This window comes from Anolis sagrei, chromosome 4, assembly GCF_037176765.1.
Source record: "Anolis sagrei isolate rAnoSag1 chromosome 4, rAnoSag1.mat, whole genome shotgun sequence".
In the NCBI taxonomy this organism is placed as follows: Eukaryota; Metazoa; Chordata; class Lepidosauria; order Squamata; family Dactyloidae; genus Anolis; species Anolis sagrei.
The window spans coordinates 183206673-183223375 of record NC_090024.1 but is presented as its reverse complement, the minus strand read 5'-3'; the positions used below and the strand labels follow the sequence as shown (position 1 = coordinate 183223375).

Below are 16703 nucleotides of genomic sequence, written 5' to 3'. Positions count from 1 at the left end.
GGGCCAGGACCCCATCGTGGACACGCCTTAGTCGGAGACAGCTTAGTTGCTCGGTTGCTAGGACACCACTAAGGAAGGAGGCCTGCAGTCCCTCAGGGAAGGAGCGGATGGCCGGGGCCAAAGGGGTCCAGAAGGAACCTCTGGACCAAGTGAGTCAGAACAAGATCTTCTGCGAGACCATTCGAAAAGAACTTAAATGCCAGAGGCTGCAAACCGAGTATGTCATGAACCCGCGCATACGGGGTATGTTCACATGTACACGTGTCTGGAGCGAGGGCGGGGGGGGGGCATAGGGTGCCAGGTGTCCCTTATTGGAGGGTTGGGAAGTGCTTCCTTCTATATAGGTTGAATAACCCTGCGTGTTGTGCATGTGAGCCCTTCAATATTAAGGCAGAAATAGACGCATTGTGTAGTTTATGGACAACTAGAGTATATACAGTACTCTAGTTGTCTATGGTGGCGCAGCAGGTTTAACCTCTGACCAAAGGTTGGTGGTTCAAACCTGGGGAGCACGGTGAGCTCCTTCTGTTAGCCCCAGCTTCTGCCAACCTAGCAGTTAAAAACATGCAAATATAATAATAATAATAATAATAATAATAATAATAATAATTTTTTTAAAAAACTTTATTTGTACCCCGCTACCATTTCCCCAAGGGACTCGGTGCGGCTTACATGAAGCCAAGCCCGCAGTACATCAATAAAACGAAGGCAATAACAAAATAATCAATAGAAAACAGTAAAATAAATCTCATAAACAAAAATAAACAATAACAATAACATACAAGCATTTAAAAACCTATGGCCGGGCCAAATGTAATAATTTAAAATTTAAAAAATAATGCTGGGCATGAACAAGGTAGGGTATAACTAGGATAGGGTATGAGTATTTATTTATTTTATTTATTTAAAGCTTTTAGATCCTGATCTTCTGTACCTCCGTGGAGGGACTCAGACCGGCTAACAGCAGAAATTCAATGCACAAATACATCTAAAACATCATAAAATCATAATAAGTTAAAATACAGACAGAATAAATGCATATAAGCCAAATCTCCAAGATAGAGTCATGCCGGCCACATGACCTTGGAGGTGTCTACGGACACCAGCTCTTTGGCTTAGCAATGGAGATGATCACCACCCCCCAGATTCGGACACAACTAAACTTAATGTCAGCAGAAACCTTTACCATTACCTTAGAGCAGGGGTCCTCAAACTTTTTGAACAGAGGGCCAGGTCACAGTCTCTCAAACTGTTGGAGGGCCAGATTATAATTTGGGGGGGGAAAAAGAATGAATTCCTATACACACTGCACATATCTTACTTGTAGTGCAAAAAACACTTAAAAACAATACAATAATTAAAATGAAGAATAATTTTAACAAATATAAACTTATTATTTCAATGGGAAGTGTGGGCCTGCTTTTGGCTGATAAGATTGTTGTTGTTGTGTGCTTTCAAGTTGTTTCAGACTTAGTTTGACCCTGAGTGAAGGCCAGGTAAATGACCTTGGCAGGCCGTGTCCGGCCCCCAGGCCTTAGTTTGAGCACCCCTGCCTTAGAGTATGTGTGTGTGTGTGTGTGTGTATATACACACACACACACACACAGAGTTTTGCATTGTTTGTGACTCTTTTCTTCTCCTTCATACACCTAGTGTATTTCATTACTTCTTTTCTTCCCTTGCTTTCTCCGATACACCTTCCTCTTTCTTTCCTTCCTTCCTTTCTCTTCCTTCATCTTCCCTTGTATTTCTTTCTTTTCTCCCATTTCAATACCCTTTTCCCTTCCTTTATCCCCTCCCCTTCATTTTGCTTCCTTATAATAATAATAATAATCTTTATTTGTATCCTGCCCTATCTGAGGGGATTCTGAGTGGCTCACAACAATATAATTATACAAATTGTCTTGACAACAACACACATAAATGTATCCTATTTAAATTAAATCAACAGTTAATAATGAGGCAAAAAAAATATAAAAATAAAGCAGCATTTTAAAATTACATAAATCATTCATTTTTTTCTATTTTTCTTCTTTTTGGTTTTTTTATTATATGGAAAAAATTCTAATAATTTTTTTTTAAAAAAAACATCATTCATTAAAAAACCCCAGCCACCTGTTCAAGTGAAAAGGAACAGTAATATCCAATTTTAGATTTACCTTATTTCTCTAACCATTAGATGAAATTAAGTTTACCCATTTTAAAATGCCTGTTTGAATAACCAGTTTGAATACATACAATAAATAATAATAAAACTTTATTTATACCCCACCACCATCTCCCCAAGGGGGACTCGGGGCAGCTAACATGAGGACAAACCCAAGAATTACAATAAAGCAATAGTAAAATGCATACAACAGATAATAATATCAAATCAAATGCAAACAATAACAAAATAATACAATAGAGTAAACAAAAGACATAAAATACAATAATAAAGGAACTTCTGTCCTTTTTCTTTCTTCCCCCTCCATCCTTTCCTTCTTTTCATTCTTCTTTTTCTTTCTTTCCTTCCCCTCATACACATGCCAATCTGGTTCCCTCCCCTCCTTTCCCCATTACATGACAGAGGTCCACTTCACATAGTAATGGCCAATCTTGTCTTTACTTCAGCTCTGGGCCTGAAGGGGATGGGTATTTTTAGTTCAAACCTCGCGATTATTTTCAGTTGGATAGTGTAGGACACACATGGCAAGTTTGGTCCAGACCCATCAAGCCGCGCAGAAGCCTTTGTGGTACAAACAAACGTATATGGATACCTTGACTTTCTCATATTAAAATATAATTTTAAAACAGTGTGCATGTTGTATTACCCAAGATTGTATTTGCTACCATAGATGGATACCTTCCTGATAGCTAGACCTGTTAGATGGAACATGCAGGAATCATGTTCCACTTACTAACTTTTAGACCTCACCACTCCTTCCTTCCTTCTTTCTAAAATACTGGAAAGCTTCCAGTCTCAAGGGGTTTATATAGGTGGGGGTGCATGTATTACCTGTAATACATCTAATGTGTTTCTGGCAGATGTCTCTAGGCCTGAAACCATGCCAGAGAAAATGACAGCTATCTAACTTGGCTGAAGGCTTTCTCTCACTGCTGTTGTGCAAGATCAATTCATTACTAATTTGCACTACTCTGTTTTTCCCTTTAGTTTACACCACAACTGGAAAGCCTACGTCTTGGCATGATAATTTAGAGGAGCCTGCAGATGGTAAGAACTCCTTGCCTTTGAGACACAAAGTAACTTCACCCTGTAAATGGAAGACCTCTATGCATGTGTCACATATTTATATTGAGGAAAGGTAAACACAATTGTCTTGTACTGAATCCATTGCTGTCAATGCACACTAGTTGCAAACTTTGTATGTGTGTTTTTCTTTTTTAATACAATACAACTGTTTGGTTCGCTCCTGACTCAATAAATAAATAAATAAATAAAGCACACTATAATAATTAATGTTTACAAAGTTAAGCAGAGACACTAAGTTAGCTGAAAGTGCTTTGTCTGCCCGTTTCATTTTTATTCAAATCATAATAAAAGGCCATGAAGACAGATATTTAATCTCATTCATACACAAATAATACAAGTCTTTTTATTATTACCATGAATACTATAGTGTGTGTATTAATCATCTTGAGAAGATTGAACCTGAAAGGCAGCATACAAATTCTTATGTAAAATTCAACTTTACAGCACTTTGGGCACTAGGCAGTAAAAGTTCGCAAGCCTTCGGGGCAGAGACCAATGTCAGTGCGGTGTCTTCTGAATGCTTTGCATCCAATCCATATTTATTTTGTCACTGTTTTAACTCAACAGCTGGATTTCTGAAGCTTATTCATCATGCTGCACTTGAACCTAATAAGAAATACAGGGAACCACAATCAGAAAGCCAGGAAATTGGCTGGTTTTCCAACCCTTTGGTGAGTGGTGTTTTCAAGAGTCTTTAGGGAGACAAGTGTTTGGGACAATTACCGCTGTAAGAGAACGACATCTTACAAATCTTAGCTTTCATGGATTACTGTAACTCCTAAGGAAATCTTCAACATTTGTAAGCCGTATCTCATGACTTATCCAAAGCCAGACATTACAGTAGACGGGAACAAGAAAAAGTTTTAGAAGAGACCCGCATTCCTTGTTTTTCATTTATCACAGATGTTTCTTACTCCGTTATCTCCTTCACAGATCAGCGTCAACCGCAATGACAGCAGGCTGCACTTCCCAAGTCGGACCACTGAAATCAGCAGATATATGGCTGAAATGTGGCGTCTGAAGGAAATGTCAAAAAATAAGTGATAGGACAAGAACATTTGCACTTAGCTAGGAAGACATCAGTTTAGAATTTCTGACTGTATGAATCCTACATCTTATTTGTAGCAATATAGAAATAAGTTACAGGCAAGGAAGACTGTTCACTGTTCTTAATATTCCAATAAACCTGTTCCCAACCATGGCTTTTCTTTTCTTGATTTGCCAATATTTCCTTCATACAGGTGGATAAGACAATATATTTCCCAGCCATAAGTTCTGTTTTTATCAGTGTATACTGTTCATGCATCAGGTTCATGTTGCTCCTGCTAAACAATGGCATAAGAGCACTGCTTTTATGCAATGGGATTTATGAATGAGCAGAACTATAGGAACCACTCCTTCCGTATTGTGCAAGTACAATGCCGTGCCATGTGAAGAGTCCAGCAAATGGAAAGATTCTGTGACTTCATCAAAGCAAGTCAGAATGAGCATCCCACAATAAAAAGTACAGATGGAGTGTTAAATCTGTAAAAATATTTTAATCCACCATTTTACATAAGGAGGCTTTAGAAAGATCAAACCAGTATGACAACAAGAAGCATCTAGGTAGCCTTTTCGATATAAATACTGGTGTGTTCAGTATTAGGTTGAACCAGCTTCTGTTTCTATAGCAAGCTGAATGGCCTTTCAGGTGAAAATCAACATGAATTCATTCCGATAACTTTATGGAAAAATTCAGACTTTGGGGGAAAATGTTCATCCAATTTACTCTTTATCGAGAACGGTTCTTCATTTTCTGCCTCACTTTTTTGCCAGGCCTCTTCTGTAAATAGAATTAAAGACAAATAAGAAGTCACACATCAGGTTATCACACTTGTCTAGCCCAACAGCAACACAAAAAAGATTCCAAAGCCATATACTAAATATTCTCCAACAATGTAGTTGTATCTAGAGATAGTTATCAGTGATTCACATGTATTACTTGTATATATTCTTCCATAATGAGATTCAAAGTAACACACATGTGCCGACTTCTCAGAATGATCAGGACATGCCTTTAGGACATGGAAGAGACTTACATTGGCATTCTTTTTTCCTGCTTTCCCAGGCCCCTTGTAGTGGGCTTTGCTAGCACGGAAACTGGATACATCATTATGACTTTCTTTGGTATTCCACTTCGACCCTTTCTTCTTTCCACCAAAACCAAACTTCTGATTTTTGTAGCGTCGTTTTGCACTTTGTCTGAAAGAAAAAAATAAATAACCTTCATTATTTGGCAACTGTCCATATCTCTCAAGACAACCCCTCAGTCAACCCCTCAGTAGCTCTCTTCTCAAAAATAAATATTCTAACCATTGCCCAAATTCATCTTATGTAGCCCTTTCTCACACTTCCACAGGTAGTGAAATGTGCCCCATTCTTACCGATTCTTAATAGTAATATACTAGTCATTCCACAGCAAGAGAATTATGCTTCAATGAAAATACAAGAAGCCTGTAGTTGTGCAAAAATCGCCAAAGAACCAAGACTTTAAATCTGAGAAGAGATATCTTATACACTGATAAAGCTAGTCCCAACCATCTGAAATTATGAAATATGTATTTTGAAATGTAATTACTTTAAACAATCCCTTAATGAATGTGGAAACCAGAAATCCTAGTAACACTAAATCTGAACATCACGATTTAAAATAGAAGGTAATGGTGCATAAGTATATTGTAAGGACCGAAAAAAATCCTTCCTTCTCTACTATAAGGAAATGTCTTAAACAAATCTGCTTTGTACCAAAAATGTAAATCAAGCACTGTAAATAAAACAAATTATTTAACAAAAAGACCACTTATTGGAAAACAAAATAAATACAGGTCTTTCTGGGATTTTTTTCCACTTCTCGAGGTCTTACCCTTTATTTACTGGTTTGCCTCCAGCAACCTGTTTTTTTCCTTGAGGAGCTGATGCCTTCTCACCCTCTAAGAAGTCCAGTTTGTCAGAAAGACCTATGTGAAAGGCAAAACAGAATTTGGGAATAGTTTCAGTAGAATTTCTCAATAAAACTGGGCCTTAGTCCCCCTGCACATATACCTATGCAGACAGAAAGACATGAAACACTTTATTTTTAACAGATCTCATGGGCTAAGTGGCAGCTGGGGAATATACAGCCCTTCATATGGTAAGTAACTACTAACTCTTAACACTGGCTGGCTAGAATAAGACTGACAAGAATTGGAGTCCAGCCACATCTGAAGGGCCACACATTCCAGCTATGATCAAATTATTATAATTCCTGATTTGCCAATGAAGAAATAGAGATAGGTTGTGGAATTTATGTAGCACTAGATTATACTAAATAGAGAGTAGCTTGGGATGAAATGGGGGTGTCTTTATGGACCTTAATATATAGGCAGTGCATACTGTGATGACAATGCTTTTATCTGGCCACAAAGATAAAATCAATTCCTGAGGTCCTAATGGGACAGTAAAATTAAATTATGGTTTAGAAATTCATATTAATACACCTAGAATCTTAAAAATAAAGATGTCAATCACAAACTCTGAGAATAGATAAAACATGCCAGTAATGTAACTAGATTATCACAATGAAAAAGAGGAAGTCTTGGCGGGCAATACAAAAACAAAATATTTACCAAACCTTATTAATTGATACAACACCATTTTGAAGTTTAAAGCCTATTTGGTCTTCTCTGATCAGCATGTGTGCCTTATATCTAGTGATGGATGTGAAATTGTAAGAGAAATTTACACACGACATTCACTTAGGCTACTCGAGCTTGAAGTTCAGGAGTCAGCTCAACACACTCTTTGCTAAACAATTTTCACCGTAAGTACATTCCTTTTTATATTGCTTCTGCAATATGGAGACTCCTAAACATCTTTCTGTTAACAAAAGCTCTTACACTCATATTACAGATTATCCCACTTTTCTGCTAAAAATTATTGGTGAGGATTGGGGTTAAGGTAGGCTCACCTTTTTGGTATTTCTTGATTGAGTTCAACATTGTGGATTTCTCTTTTTGCCTCTTCTGCAGAACCTCAGTTTGTACCTATCAATATGAAGCAGAATACAGGTGTTGCTCTTCCATAAAAATTCACCTTCTTTTTCTTAAAACGCCTTTTGTTGTTGTCATACTGAGATATCTTTCCCACTTAAGAAATCCAGTAGTTAGATATAGCTCCCCCCAATCTCAACTTCATGCAAGAATATCTGATCTTGTCGCAAATGTTATACTCACCTTTTTGCCATATTTCCGCAGTGCACGAAGCTGTTTAGCCCTTTCAGACTTCTCCATCGCTTCTTGTTTGCTCTTCAGTTTTTGCCTAATCTAATTAAGACAGAGCAATCAATACGCTTCACATCCCAATGAAGGAAGATTCCTAAACATACAGCTATGGAACTCAGATTCATAACAGAATTTATTATTTTCAGTGTGTTGCTACCTTACAAATCTATCATTCAGGGCACCAATAAATGGGGATAATGGAGAGCTTTGTACAAAAACAGAACAAGTAATTAAAAATAAATCAGTATTATCCTGATTTCTCTTATTATTAATCATCCTTCTCTCCTTTGCTTGCTTGATCATTGCATGGAACACACTTTTTTTTACCTGAAGTGATTTTATATGAGAAGCACAGAAAACAAATCCGATGAATTAATTATGTCAACACCTTCAACTATTGTGTGTGGTGAATTGCTAGTAATATCTCACATCTTTTATTTCATTATGCATAATGTTCTATCTAAGGCCAATTATCACTACAGTAAACATGTACCTTAAGGATTTTGTGTTCAAACTAGGAAAGCAAAGAATCTTGTCCAAAATCTTACTTAGTAACATTTAATGATCAGAAGTGTTTCTGTAAATTTATTTTTCAGAAGCTCCTTTTTCCTGTACTTATTTCTTCTGTGTTTCTCACACCCATTAATGGCTAGAACCAGCAAATGTCAGGCTGAGAGTGTCACAATTCTATACCTGATCACCTAGATTAGGAAGATAGCATTATAAGAGCTAGAAATTTTAATTTTAAAATGTGAGGAGCAATAAACCTTACCTTCTGCATCTGCTGATCAGATTTTGCCATTTCTGCAAAATAGTCATCAGGACGTCTGGTAGGTATTTTCAGCTTATGTAGTCGAGGTAAGGCCTCTAGGACAGATGCTTGGGCTTGGTGGTAACTGTGGAAACAAAAGAATGACATGTTAGAGAAGTTTTATATATAGTTGATAGTTAAATATTCCATGTCCTGGCACAGTAAGTGACCAGATTGTAGGCTTTATGACATTGCTACCCATAACCATATATTTAAAATTATAACATTTAACCCATCTCTCTTTTTCCATCTAAAATACTATTCCAACTAGGATATTCAAATATATAAGCATGTCAGGCAAACTTCCTGGTTTGAGAAACCTTCATTTCCTATTTCCCAGCTAGTATATCTTTTCCCCAGAAAGCTCACTGCATTCTCCCAAGTGAGGATGCTATTCCTATTAGCATTATTTCTCTCTAAATGGGTTGCTTTGATGTATCTTGTAAAATAACCTTTTCTTGCACACAACGACATTCCACACACACAAAAATTAACTACACTTAGCAGTCCCAACTAAAGGAGATAAAAAGAGACCATTTTAATATTGCAGTCACCCAGTATGACAGAAGGGTACAGATAACAATGCTAGTTTCTGGGTGGTAGCAACTTTTGGAGATGCGATGGAAAATACTACTAGTATTCCCCAGCTGTTTTTGGTTATATTTTGCTGCTGTACGTTTATTGGCTGACAATACATTACAGCAGCACCTACCCATGACAAAATGACATACTGAGGACATAAGATCATTCTGAAAAATCAGGAAAAATAGTAATACAAATATGTATTTTTCATTGAGCTTGAATCTATTGTTAGCCATTGCGCTTGGGGAAAATATTCTTAATAAATCCCAATCTAGCAAATAAGGTCACAAAACATTTCACTCCATTGAATATGCACTTTCAAATTTATTGCCAGTATATAGAAGCAAACAATGTCTAAATCAAATTGCTAATCATACTCAGAACAGAGCCATTAAATCAACCTAAGTCACGTAACTATGGACATATGATATTCCCACTAATTCAACACAACTACAAACTGCATTTTGCAAATGCTCCATTAGGTTATTACATATGTGTAGTGAGCAACTACTGAAAACGCTACCAAAGTTGTGAGAATGAGATGCAACCTTTGTTAATTTGTGAGTGTGTGTATGAGTGTGTGTATCTGTGTCAGGAGTGAGTTGAGAAACTGAAAGTCGCTTCTGGTGTGAGACAACTGGCTGTCTGCAAGGACGTTGCCCAGGGGATGCCTAGATGTTTGATGTTTTATCATCCTGTTGGAGGCTTCTCTCATGTTCCTGCATGGGAAGCTAAAGCTCAACAGAGGGAAGCTTACCCCACTCCCCAGATCTGAACTACCAACCTGTTGTTCAACCAGTTCAGCTGGCACAAGGGTTTAACTTAGGGTTCCAACTTTTGTTATGTTAAGAGGATAAATAAAATACAACACACAAAGCTTCCAATTACAGTGAGGAAACTCAAGAAGAAATAGACTTACAAACTCATTTCTCTTTTGAAGTCATCCTCAGGATCATCAGCATCATTGTCAGTGGTTTGATTAGAAGGAGCACTCGTGGTGTTTGTTGGCAGGTAAGAGGTAAGATCAAGCCTTTCAACCCAGTCCAAGTCCCTCTGGAACTCAGATAAGCACTGCTTCAGTCCATTCTAGGAAGAATATGATGTGAGGATTAGAGTAATACAAAGAACTTCCATACACTATTTAATAGTTTTTTCCAACCTAGTGCTCTTCACACATGTTGAACTACAACTTCTTCCAACATGTTCAGCCAATATTGGCCATGCTAGATCTGCATGATGTAGATTCTAGTGCAGCACCTTGGGGAAAGGCTGTGCTGTCATGACAACTAAAACAATCGTATGAAAATCCCCACCCATCCCTAAAACCATCAACTAGATCTTATGCTGATAAAAGCATTCCCTTAAGATTCCCATTAGATATCACACACTGTATTTACTGCTTCCTAGCCAAGGAGACACCAGGTTTTTTTAAAAATAAAAGCTTTTCCTAGTCATAAGCTATAAGCAAAAATGAAGGTGCTTCTGCCTCAACAAGGACAACATCAACAGAAATTGATGCAAGCTTCTCTGTCTTGAAGAAAAAGAATAAATGACCACATTTTATATCCTTGACAGAATGTTTCAAATTGATTTTGCTATGTGTAGCAAATAGATACCAATGTATTTAAATGACCCCCACCTCCAGTTCAATACCATCCGGAGTTTATTTGCAATGACTTCATTCTGGCAAAATACTGGGGTTTTTTTCAGTAATCAAAATGTTCCACTTGGAGAAGTAGATGAACCACACACATGAACTGATTCCACATGGGTCACAGTCATACAGGACTCACCACATTGTTGATAATTTTCGGCCGTCCCTCAAGCACAACATTTAAGCCTGGCTTTAGTGATCCTTTAGAAAACGCCTGCTGGAGCTACATAAAGAAATCTTATATGTACATTTTCTTGGATAGTGTTACCATACACAAATATCAAAAAAGCTTATTTAGTCACCCCTTTGATAACGGAAAGGAATGTGTAAATGCTCAATACATAGAAACATAAGGAGAATGAGGAGAATGATCAAAAGATATAATGTAGTCTTCCAGATGTCATTAGACTACAATTCACATAATTTTTCTCCACAAGGTATGCTAATTAGGGGGAAAGGAAATTGCAGTTGACTATCTGAAGGACCAAACCACACATTCCAGTTCCAAATAGTCAATGCAGAAATCTATTTTATATTGACATGTTCTGACACTGCATTGTCATTTGGTGGACACTTGGTCAAATCTTTTTTCCTCAAGTTTTGACACAATGAGGTTCTTTCATACTCCGTTTCTTGCCTTTAATACAAAAATAACACTATTTAATCGGATATTCTCTCCTATCTTGTTCATGCCTAACATTATTTTTTTTAAACTTTGATTTGGCCCAGCCATAGATTTTAAATGTGTGTTGTATTACTGTCACTGTTTATTGCTTTTTTGTTTATGAGCTTTATTTTAATTGTTTTTATTTTTGTTGTTATTGCTTGTATTGATGTATTTTGGGCTCGGCCTCATGTAAGCCACACCGAGTCCCTTGGGGAGATGGTAGTGGGGTACAAATAAAGTATTATTATTATTATTATTATTATTATTCTAATCGAGATAATCTACATAAAGTTCTTTGCACCTTTAAAATATTGTTCATAAAGATGAAATATCATTAGGTGTTATTGATATATTTAAATACAGTTTCCAGCTTCTATTACTGTGAAATGAAGTTGTGCATCCTACACACAGCTATTACAACAATGTAGCATCCTTGCTCTAAACAAGATGAAAAAATGGCCTTCCATCGCAGCCTATGAAGAGAAATGGTTACCAGGGCCAATCCCAAACTGATATGGAACTCATCTACAACTCTCAGTCCTTTACGTCACTAGTTTATCACAGTGGTTTTCAACCTTTGGTCCTCCGGGTGTTTTGGACTTCAACACCCAGAAATCCCAACCATTTTACCATCAGTTAGGACTTGTGGGAGCTGAAGTCCAAAACACCTGGAGAACCAAAGTTTGGGAAACAGTATATTATCAGATCCCCTACTCAGCCATGCCCCTAAGAGAGAAAAAGTGGCCCGCCCCCACTCCTGCACAGAACAAACAATAACAGTCCAAACTCACCTCACGGTCTGTAACAAGAGACTCATCCGAATCTGAGGACGACGACCAATCTTCGTCCATTTCCATGTGGGGCATCTCAGATCCTTTTATGATAACTGGATTCAACTAAGCTGCACTGAAAGGCAAAATAGTTAGAAAACACATTCCATCCCCCAGGAACATGAGCTAAAATGGGAGTAACTGCACAAATAACCTAAATGCACGAGATCAAAACAACTTATTAATGCAAGCAATCCAAAATACTGGCCAATACAGGTATATACCATAAAAATCCAATCTAACCATCGCTAATAATAAATATGCATCCCATTATGATTCATTCAGACTAGAGTAAGAAAGATAGGTGATTAAATGTTGTATAGGTTGAAAAAAAAATACTATCTTTGTATAAAGTTAGTCTGAACTGTTTCCTCCCCAATTTTGGAAACAGGGTGCATCTACACTGTAGAATTAACGCAGTTCAATATCGCTTTAGTCTTAAACTGCACTCTATGCGAGGCATGGGCAAACTTTGGCCCTCCAGGTGTTTTGGACTACAACTCCCACCATTCCTAACAGCCTACCGGCTGTTAGGAATGGTGGGAGTTGCAGTCCAAAACACCTGGAGGGCCGAAGTTTACCCCAGCCTGTTAGAAGCACACTTACCTCCCACCGACTGAACACGAGGAAACCATACAACAGCTACTTCCGGTACGGATGTGACGTCCTACGGGACATTTCCGATTCGTTTCGGCCATCTTTTTCGAGGGTGCTACATCCGGGACGCTGTTGCCATAGCAACCGGCTGTAAAGCGTTGTCTCCCTGGTCGACTCAAGGCTGCAGACAGAGCAAGCGAGGCCGAGACGGACTGTCAGGCGGTGGTTGCTCTCGTTTTTCCGGCACAGGCTCCGAACCTGCGGCGCCATGTCGGTGATCGTGGCCCAAGCGCTGCACATCTTTGGCTTCCAGTCTCGCGTGGCCAATAACATTTGTTTCTTTGACGAGCAGATCATAGTGTACCCCGCGGGGAATAGCTGCGTGAAGTATCACATTGAGCAGAAATGGCAGAAGTTCATCCCAGGTAAATCTAGCCACCTCCCTCCAGGTGTATTGATGTTTTCATCCAGTGGTTCTCAACCTGTGGGTCCCCAGGTGTTTTGGCCTTCAGCTCCCAGAGATCGTAGCAGCAGTTAGATCCTAACAGCTGGGATTTCTGGGAGTTGTAGGCCAAAACACCTGGGGACCCACAGGTTAAGAACCACTGTTTTAATCCATCTCCATCAGGCATGGGCAAGCTTCGGCACTCCAGGTGTTTTGGACTTCAGCTCCCACAATTCCTAACAGTCTCAGGCCCCTTGCTTTTCCCTCTCAGCCACTAAAACTATGACATCTAACAAAACTAAATCTAAAACAAACACACAACTACTAAAACTATTCTACAAATTTCACATTCAGTGTGGTGTTGTTCATTCATTCAGTCCGACTCTTCGTGACCTCATGGACCAGCCCACGCCAGAGCTCCCTGTCGGCCGTCACCACCCCCAGCTCCTTCAAGGTCAGTCCAGTCACTTCAAGGATGCCATCCATCCATCTTGCCCTTGGTCGGCCCCTCTTCCTTTTGCCTTCCACTTTCCCCAGCATAATTGTCTTCTCTAGGCTTTGCTGTCTCCTCATCATGTGGCCAAAGTACTTCAACTTGGTCTCTAGTATCCTTCCCTCCAATGAGCAGTCGGGCTTTATTTCCTGGAGGATGGACTGGTTGGATCTTCTCGCAGTCCAAGGCACTCTCAGGACTTTCCTCCAACACCACAGCTCAAAAGCATCGATCTTCCTTCGCTCAGCCTTCCCTAAGGTCCAGCTCTTACATATTCAGTGTAAACCTATCATATCATGCAGTTCAATGTCTAGCTGGCCATATAATGCAGTTCCAAGCTGTTTGATATTGCAGAGTATATCCAGCCCCAATCTGTTGATATTTACCCCCTAATTATCCTACTTCCTTTGGATAACACTGTATCACCACACCTCTGTGTTTCATCACATTCCTCTAGTCCAGTGGTTCTCAACCTGGGGTCCCCAGATGTTTTTGGCCTTCAACTCCCAGAAATCCTAACAGCTGGTAAACTGACTGGGATTTCTGGGAGTTGTAAGCCAAAACACCTGGGGACCCACAGGTTGAGAACCACTGTACTACATACTACATTCCCCTTTGGAAATGGGCTGGGGCTGGGGGGCTGGACCCAGACAGAGAGTGTAAGCGAGTAGGGTGTAAGTGAATGGAAGCAATCACAGTGTAGAGGAAAAAGACCTGATGAATGCTATTTTTCCCAAAAGGGATGCCAAAATCTGCCCCTGTTCAGAACTCAGAGGCAGTTCTGTTTTGCCTTCTGCTGTCTATTCAACAAGTTAATATTTTAAGTCACTGGTGAGTGTGTTTCCAGAGGCTATTATTATTATTATTATTATTATTATTATTAACTTTATTTGTACCCCGCTAGCATCTCCCGAACGACTCGATGGGGCTTACAAAGGCCAAGGCCTCAAAACACAACATAACAATACACAACCTAAAGCAAATTAAAAAATTAAAAACAGTTAAAGCAGAATTACACAACAAGCAATAAGCAATACACCAAGACACTGGGCCGGGCCAGAGTAATGGGTACAGATCAAAAGTGCTGAAGTGACAGGTGATATGTAAGGATTATAGAGTAAGTGCAGTGTGCCAGCAATCTTAATTCTAATAAAGTGCTTCTGGGACTTGTTATTGGAGTTTTCCTATTCTGGAAAGGCACAGGGTGGAGTGGGCCTTTTCCAGTCTGTTTCAGTATACATACTGCTCTAGTCCCAGCATGGGCAAACTTCAGCCCTCCAGTTATTTTGGACTGCAACTCCTACAATTCCTAACAACTGGTATTTATTTATCGTGTCAGGAGCGAACCAAAAGGTTGTATTGTATTTTACACAAAGTTTGCAGACTTGGTATTCTATTAAATGTTGTTTGACCAGTAGCTGGCCACTTGGAGTGTCTTAGGTGTTACTATAAGAAGGTTCTCCATTGTGCATGTGGCAGGGCTCAGGTTGCATTGTAGTAGGTGGTCTGTGGTTTGCTCTTCTCCACACTCGTGGACTCCACTTTGTAGCCCCATTTCTTAAGGTTGGCTCTGCATCTCGTGGTGCCAGAGCACAGTCCATTCAGTGCCTTCCATGTTGCCTAGTCTTCTGTGTGCCCAGGAGAGAGTCTCTCATGGTATCAGCCATTAATTGAGGTTCTGGATTTTAGCCTGCCACTTTTGGACTCTCGTTTGCTTAGGTGTTCCAGTAAGTGTCTCTGTAGATCTTACAAAACTATTTCTTGATTTAAGGCGTTGGCGTGCTAGCTGACATCCAAACAGGGGATGGGCCGGAGATGTTACTGCCGTGGTCCTTTCACTATTGGTTGCTACTTCCCGGCGGATGTCAGGTGGTGCAATACTGGCTAAACAGTGTAATTTCTCCAATGGTGTAGGGCGCAGACACCCCGTGATAATGCAGCATGTCTCATTAAGAGCCACTGATTTAGCGTGGTGAGATGTGTTCCACACTGGGCCTGCATACTCAGCAGCAGCGTAGCAAAGTGCAAGGGCAGATGTCTTCACTGTATCTGGTTGTGATCCCCAGGTTGTGCCTGTCAGCCAGTAGGCTGTTAGGAATTGTGGGAGTTGAAGTCCAAAACACTGGGAGGGCAGATGTTTGCCCATGCCTGCCCTAGTCTAATGCATTGAAGATTTCCCCCATCATTGCTGTGAATTGGTGGTTCAATTGCATTGAACTATGGCAATTAAAGTGATGTCAAACTATCTGCATTTTACAGTGTAGCTGTACCCGTAGATATGGTTCTGCCAGTTCCTTCCTTTGAAATGTAACCCACACACCTGATATTCATTGGCAGTCTCCCATACAATACCAACATGCATTGATTTATTGTCATTTTGGATAACAAAAATGTTTAAGTTTCCAGGTTATGCTCATGGAAGTTTTGCTTGTATGTGCACATGTGTGTTTGCTTTACAGGCTCAGAGAAAAGTCAAGGGATGCTTGCACTGGCAATTAGTCCAAATCGGCGCTATCTGGCCATTTCAGAGACACTCCAGGATAAACCTACTATCACAGTTTATGAACTGTCCTCTGTCCCATGCAAGAAACGAAAGGTCCTGAACTCCTTTGATTTCTCTGTCCAAGAATTTATCAGCCTGGCATTTTCCCCGGATTCTAAGTATCTAGTGGCACAGACAGGGGCCCCTGATTCACACCTTGCCTATTGGATGTGGGAAAAGCAAAGAACAATGGCTATTATTAAGGTTGATGCTCAGAACAATCCCCTCTATCAGGTAAGATGAAAGACAAAGATGAATATCCTGGGTAGGCCACATTTAAATAATACTCAGGTACTTACTCTCACTGCATTATTACTTCAATGAATACTTTTTCACAATTGGAGACCACAGTTAGTGAAGCTGTGATTGTTACAATGGTGTTAACATGAAATCCAAGCTCCAAACTTCCTTTTGCACAATGTTTTCCTGTACTCAGAAGGCAGGGTACACACATATTTTAGATCAGCAGTTACACTTAAGGCAGTACTGTCCTGCTCTTCCAGTTACTGAATGTATATCCAGTAGTCTTTG

The 16703-nt window shown here is 39.5% G+C and overlaps 3 protein-coding genes across 3 annotated transcripts in view; 2 read left to right on the top strand and 1 right to left on the bottom strand.

The window, feature by feature from the left end:
- The first annotated feature begins 4 nt into the window (after positions 1-4).
- Positions 5-4454, top strand: CFAP144 (cilia and flagella associated protein 144). The gene is made up of 4 exons (XM_060773282.2): positions 5-243; positions 3155-3214; positions 3821-3924; positions 4187-4454. The coding sequence occupies exons 1-4, from the start codon at positions 108-110 to the stop codon at positions 4295-4297; spliced, it is 411 nt and encodes a 136-aa protein (XP_060629265.2). The 5' UTR covers positions 5-107; the 3' UTR covers positions 4298-4454.
- Positions 4455-4771: 317 nt separating this feature from the next.
- On the bottom strand, positions 4772-12774 carry EBNA1BP2 (EBNA1 binding protein 2). The gene is made up of 10 exons (XM_060773280.2): positions 12702-12774; positions 12057-12171; positions 10738-10821; positions 9864-10030; positions 8324-8447; positions 7504-7593; positions 7239-7314; positions 6156-6249; positions 5332-5494; positions 4772-5075 (listed from the first exon to the last, which is right to left on the bottom strand). Exons 2-10 carry the CDS (start codon positions 12129-12131, stop codon positions 5025-5027), a joined length of 924 nt encoding a protein of 307 aa, XP_060629263.2. The 5' UTR covers positions 12132-12171; positions 12702-12774; the 3' UTR covers positions 4772-5024.
- Positions 12775-12812: 38 nt separating this feature from the next.
- CFAP57 (cilia and flagella associated protein 57) overlaps positions 12813-16703 on the top strand; it is a 34114-nt gene continuing 30223 nt past the window's right edge. The window contains exons 1-2 of the mRNA XM_060773283.2: positions 12813-13117; positions 16090-16406. Of these exons, the coding sequence (XP_060629266.2) occupies positions 12961-13117; positions 16090-16406 (474 nt within the window). The 5' untranslated portion in view covers positions 12813-12960. The remainder of the gene's footprint in view (positions 13118-16089; positions 16407-16703) is intronic.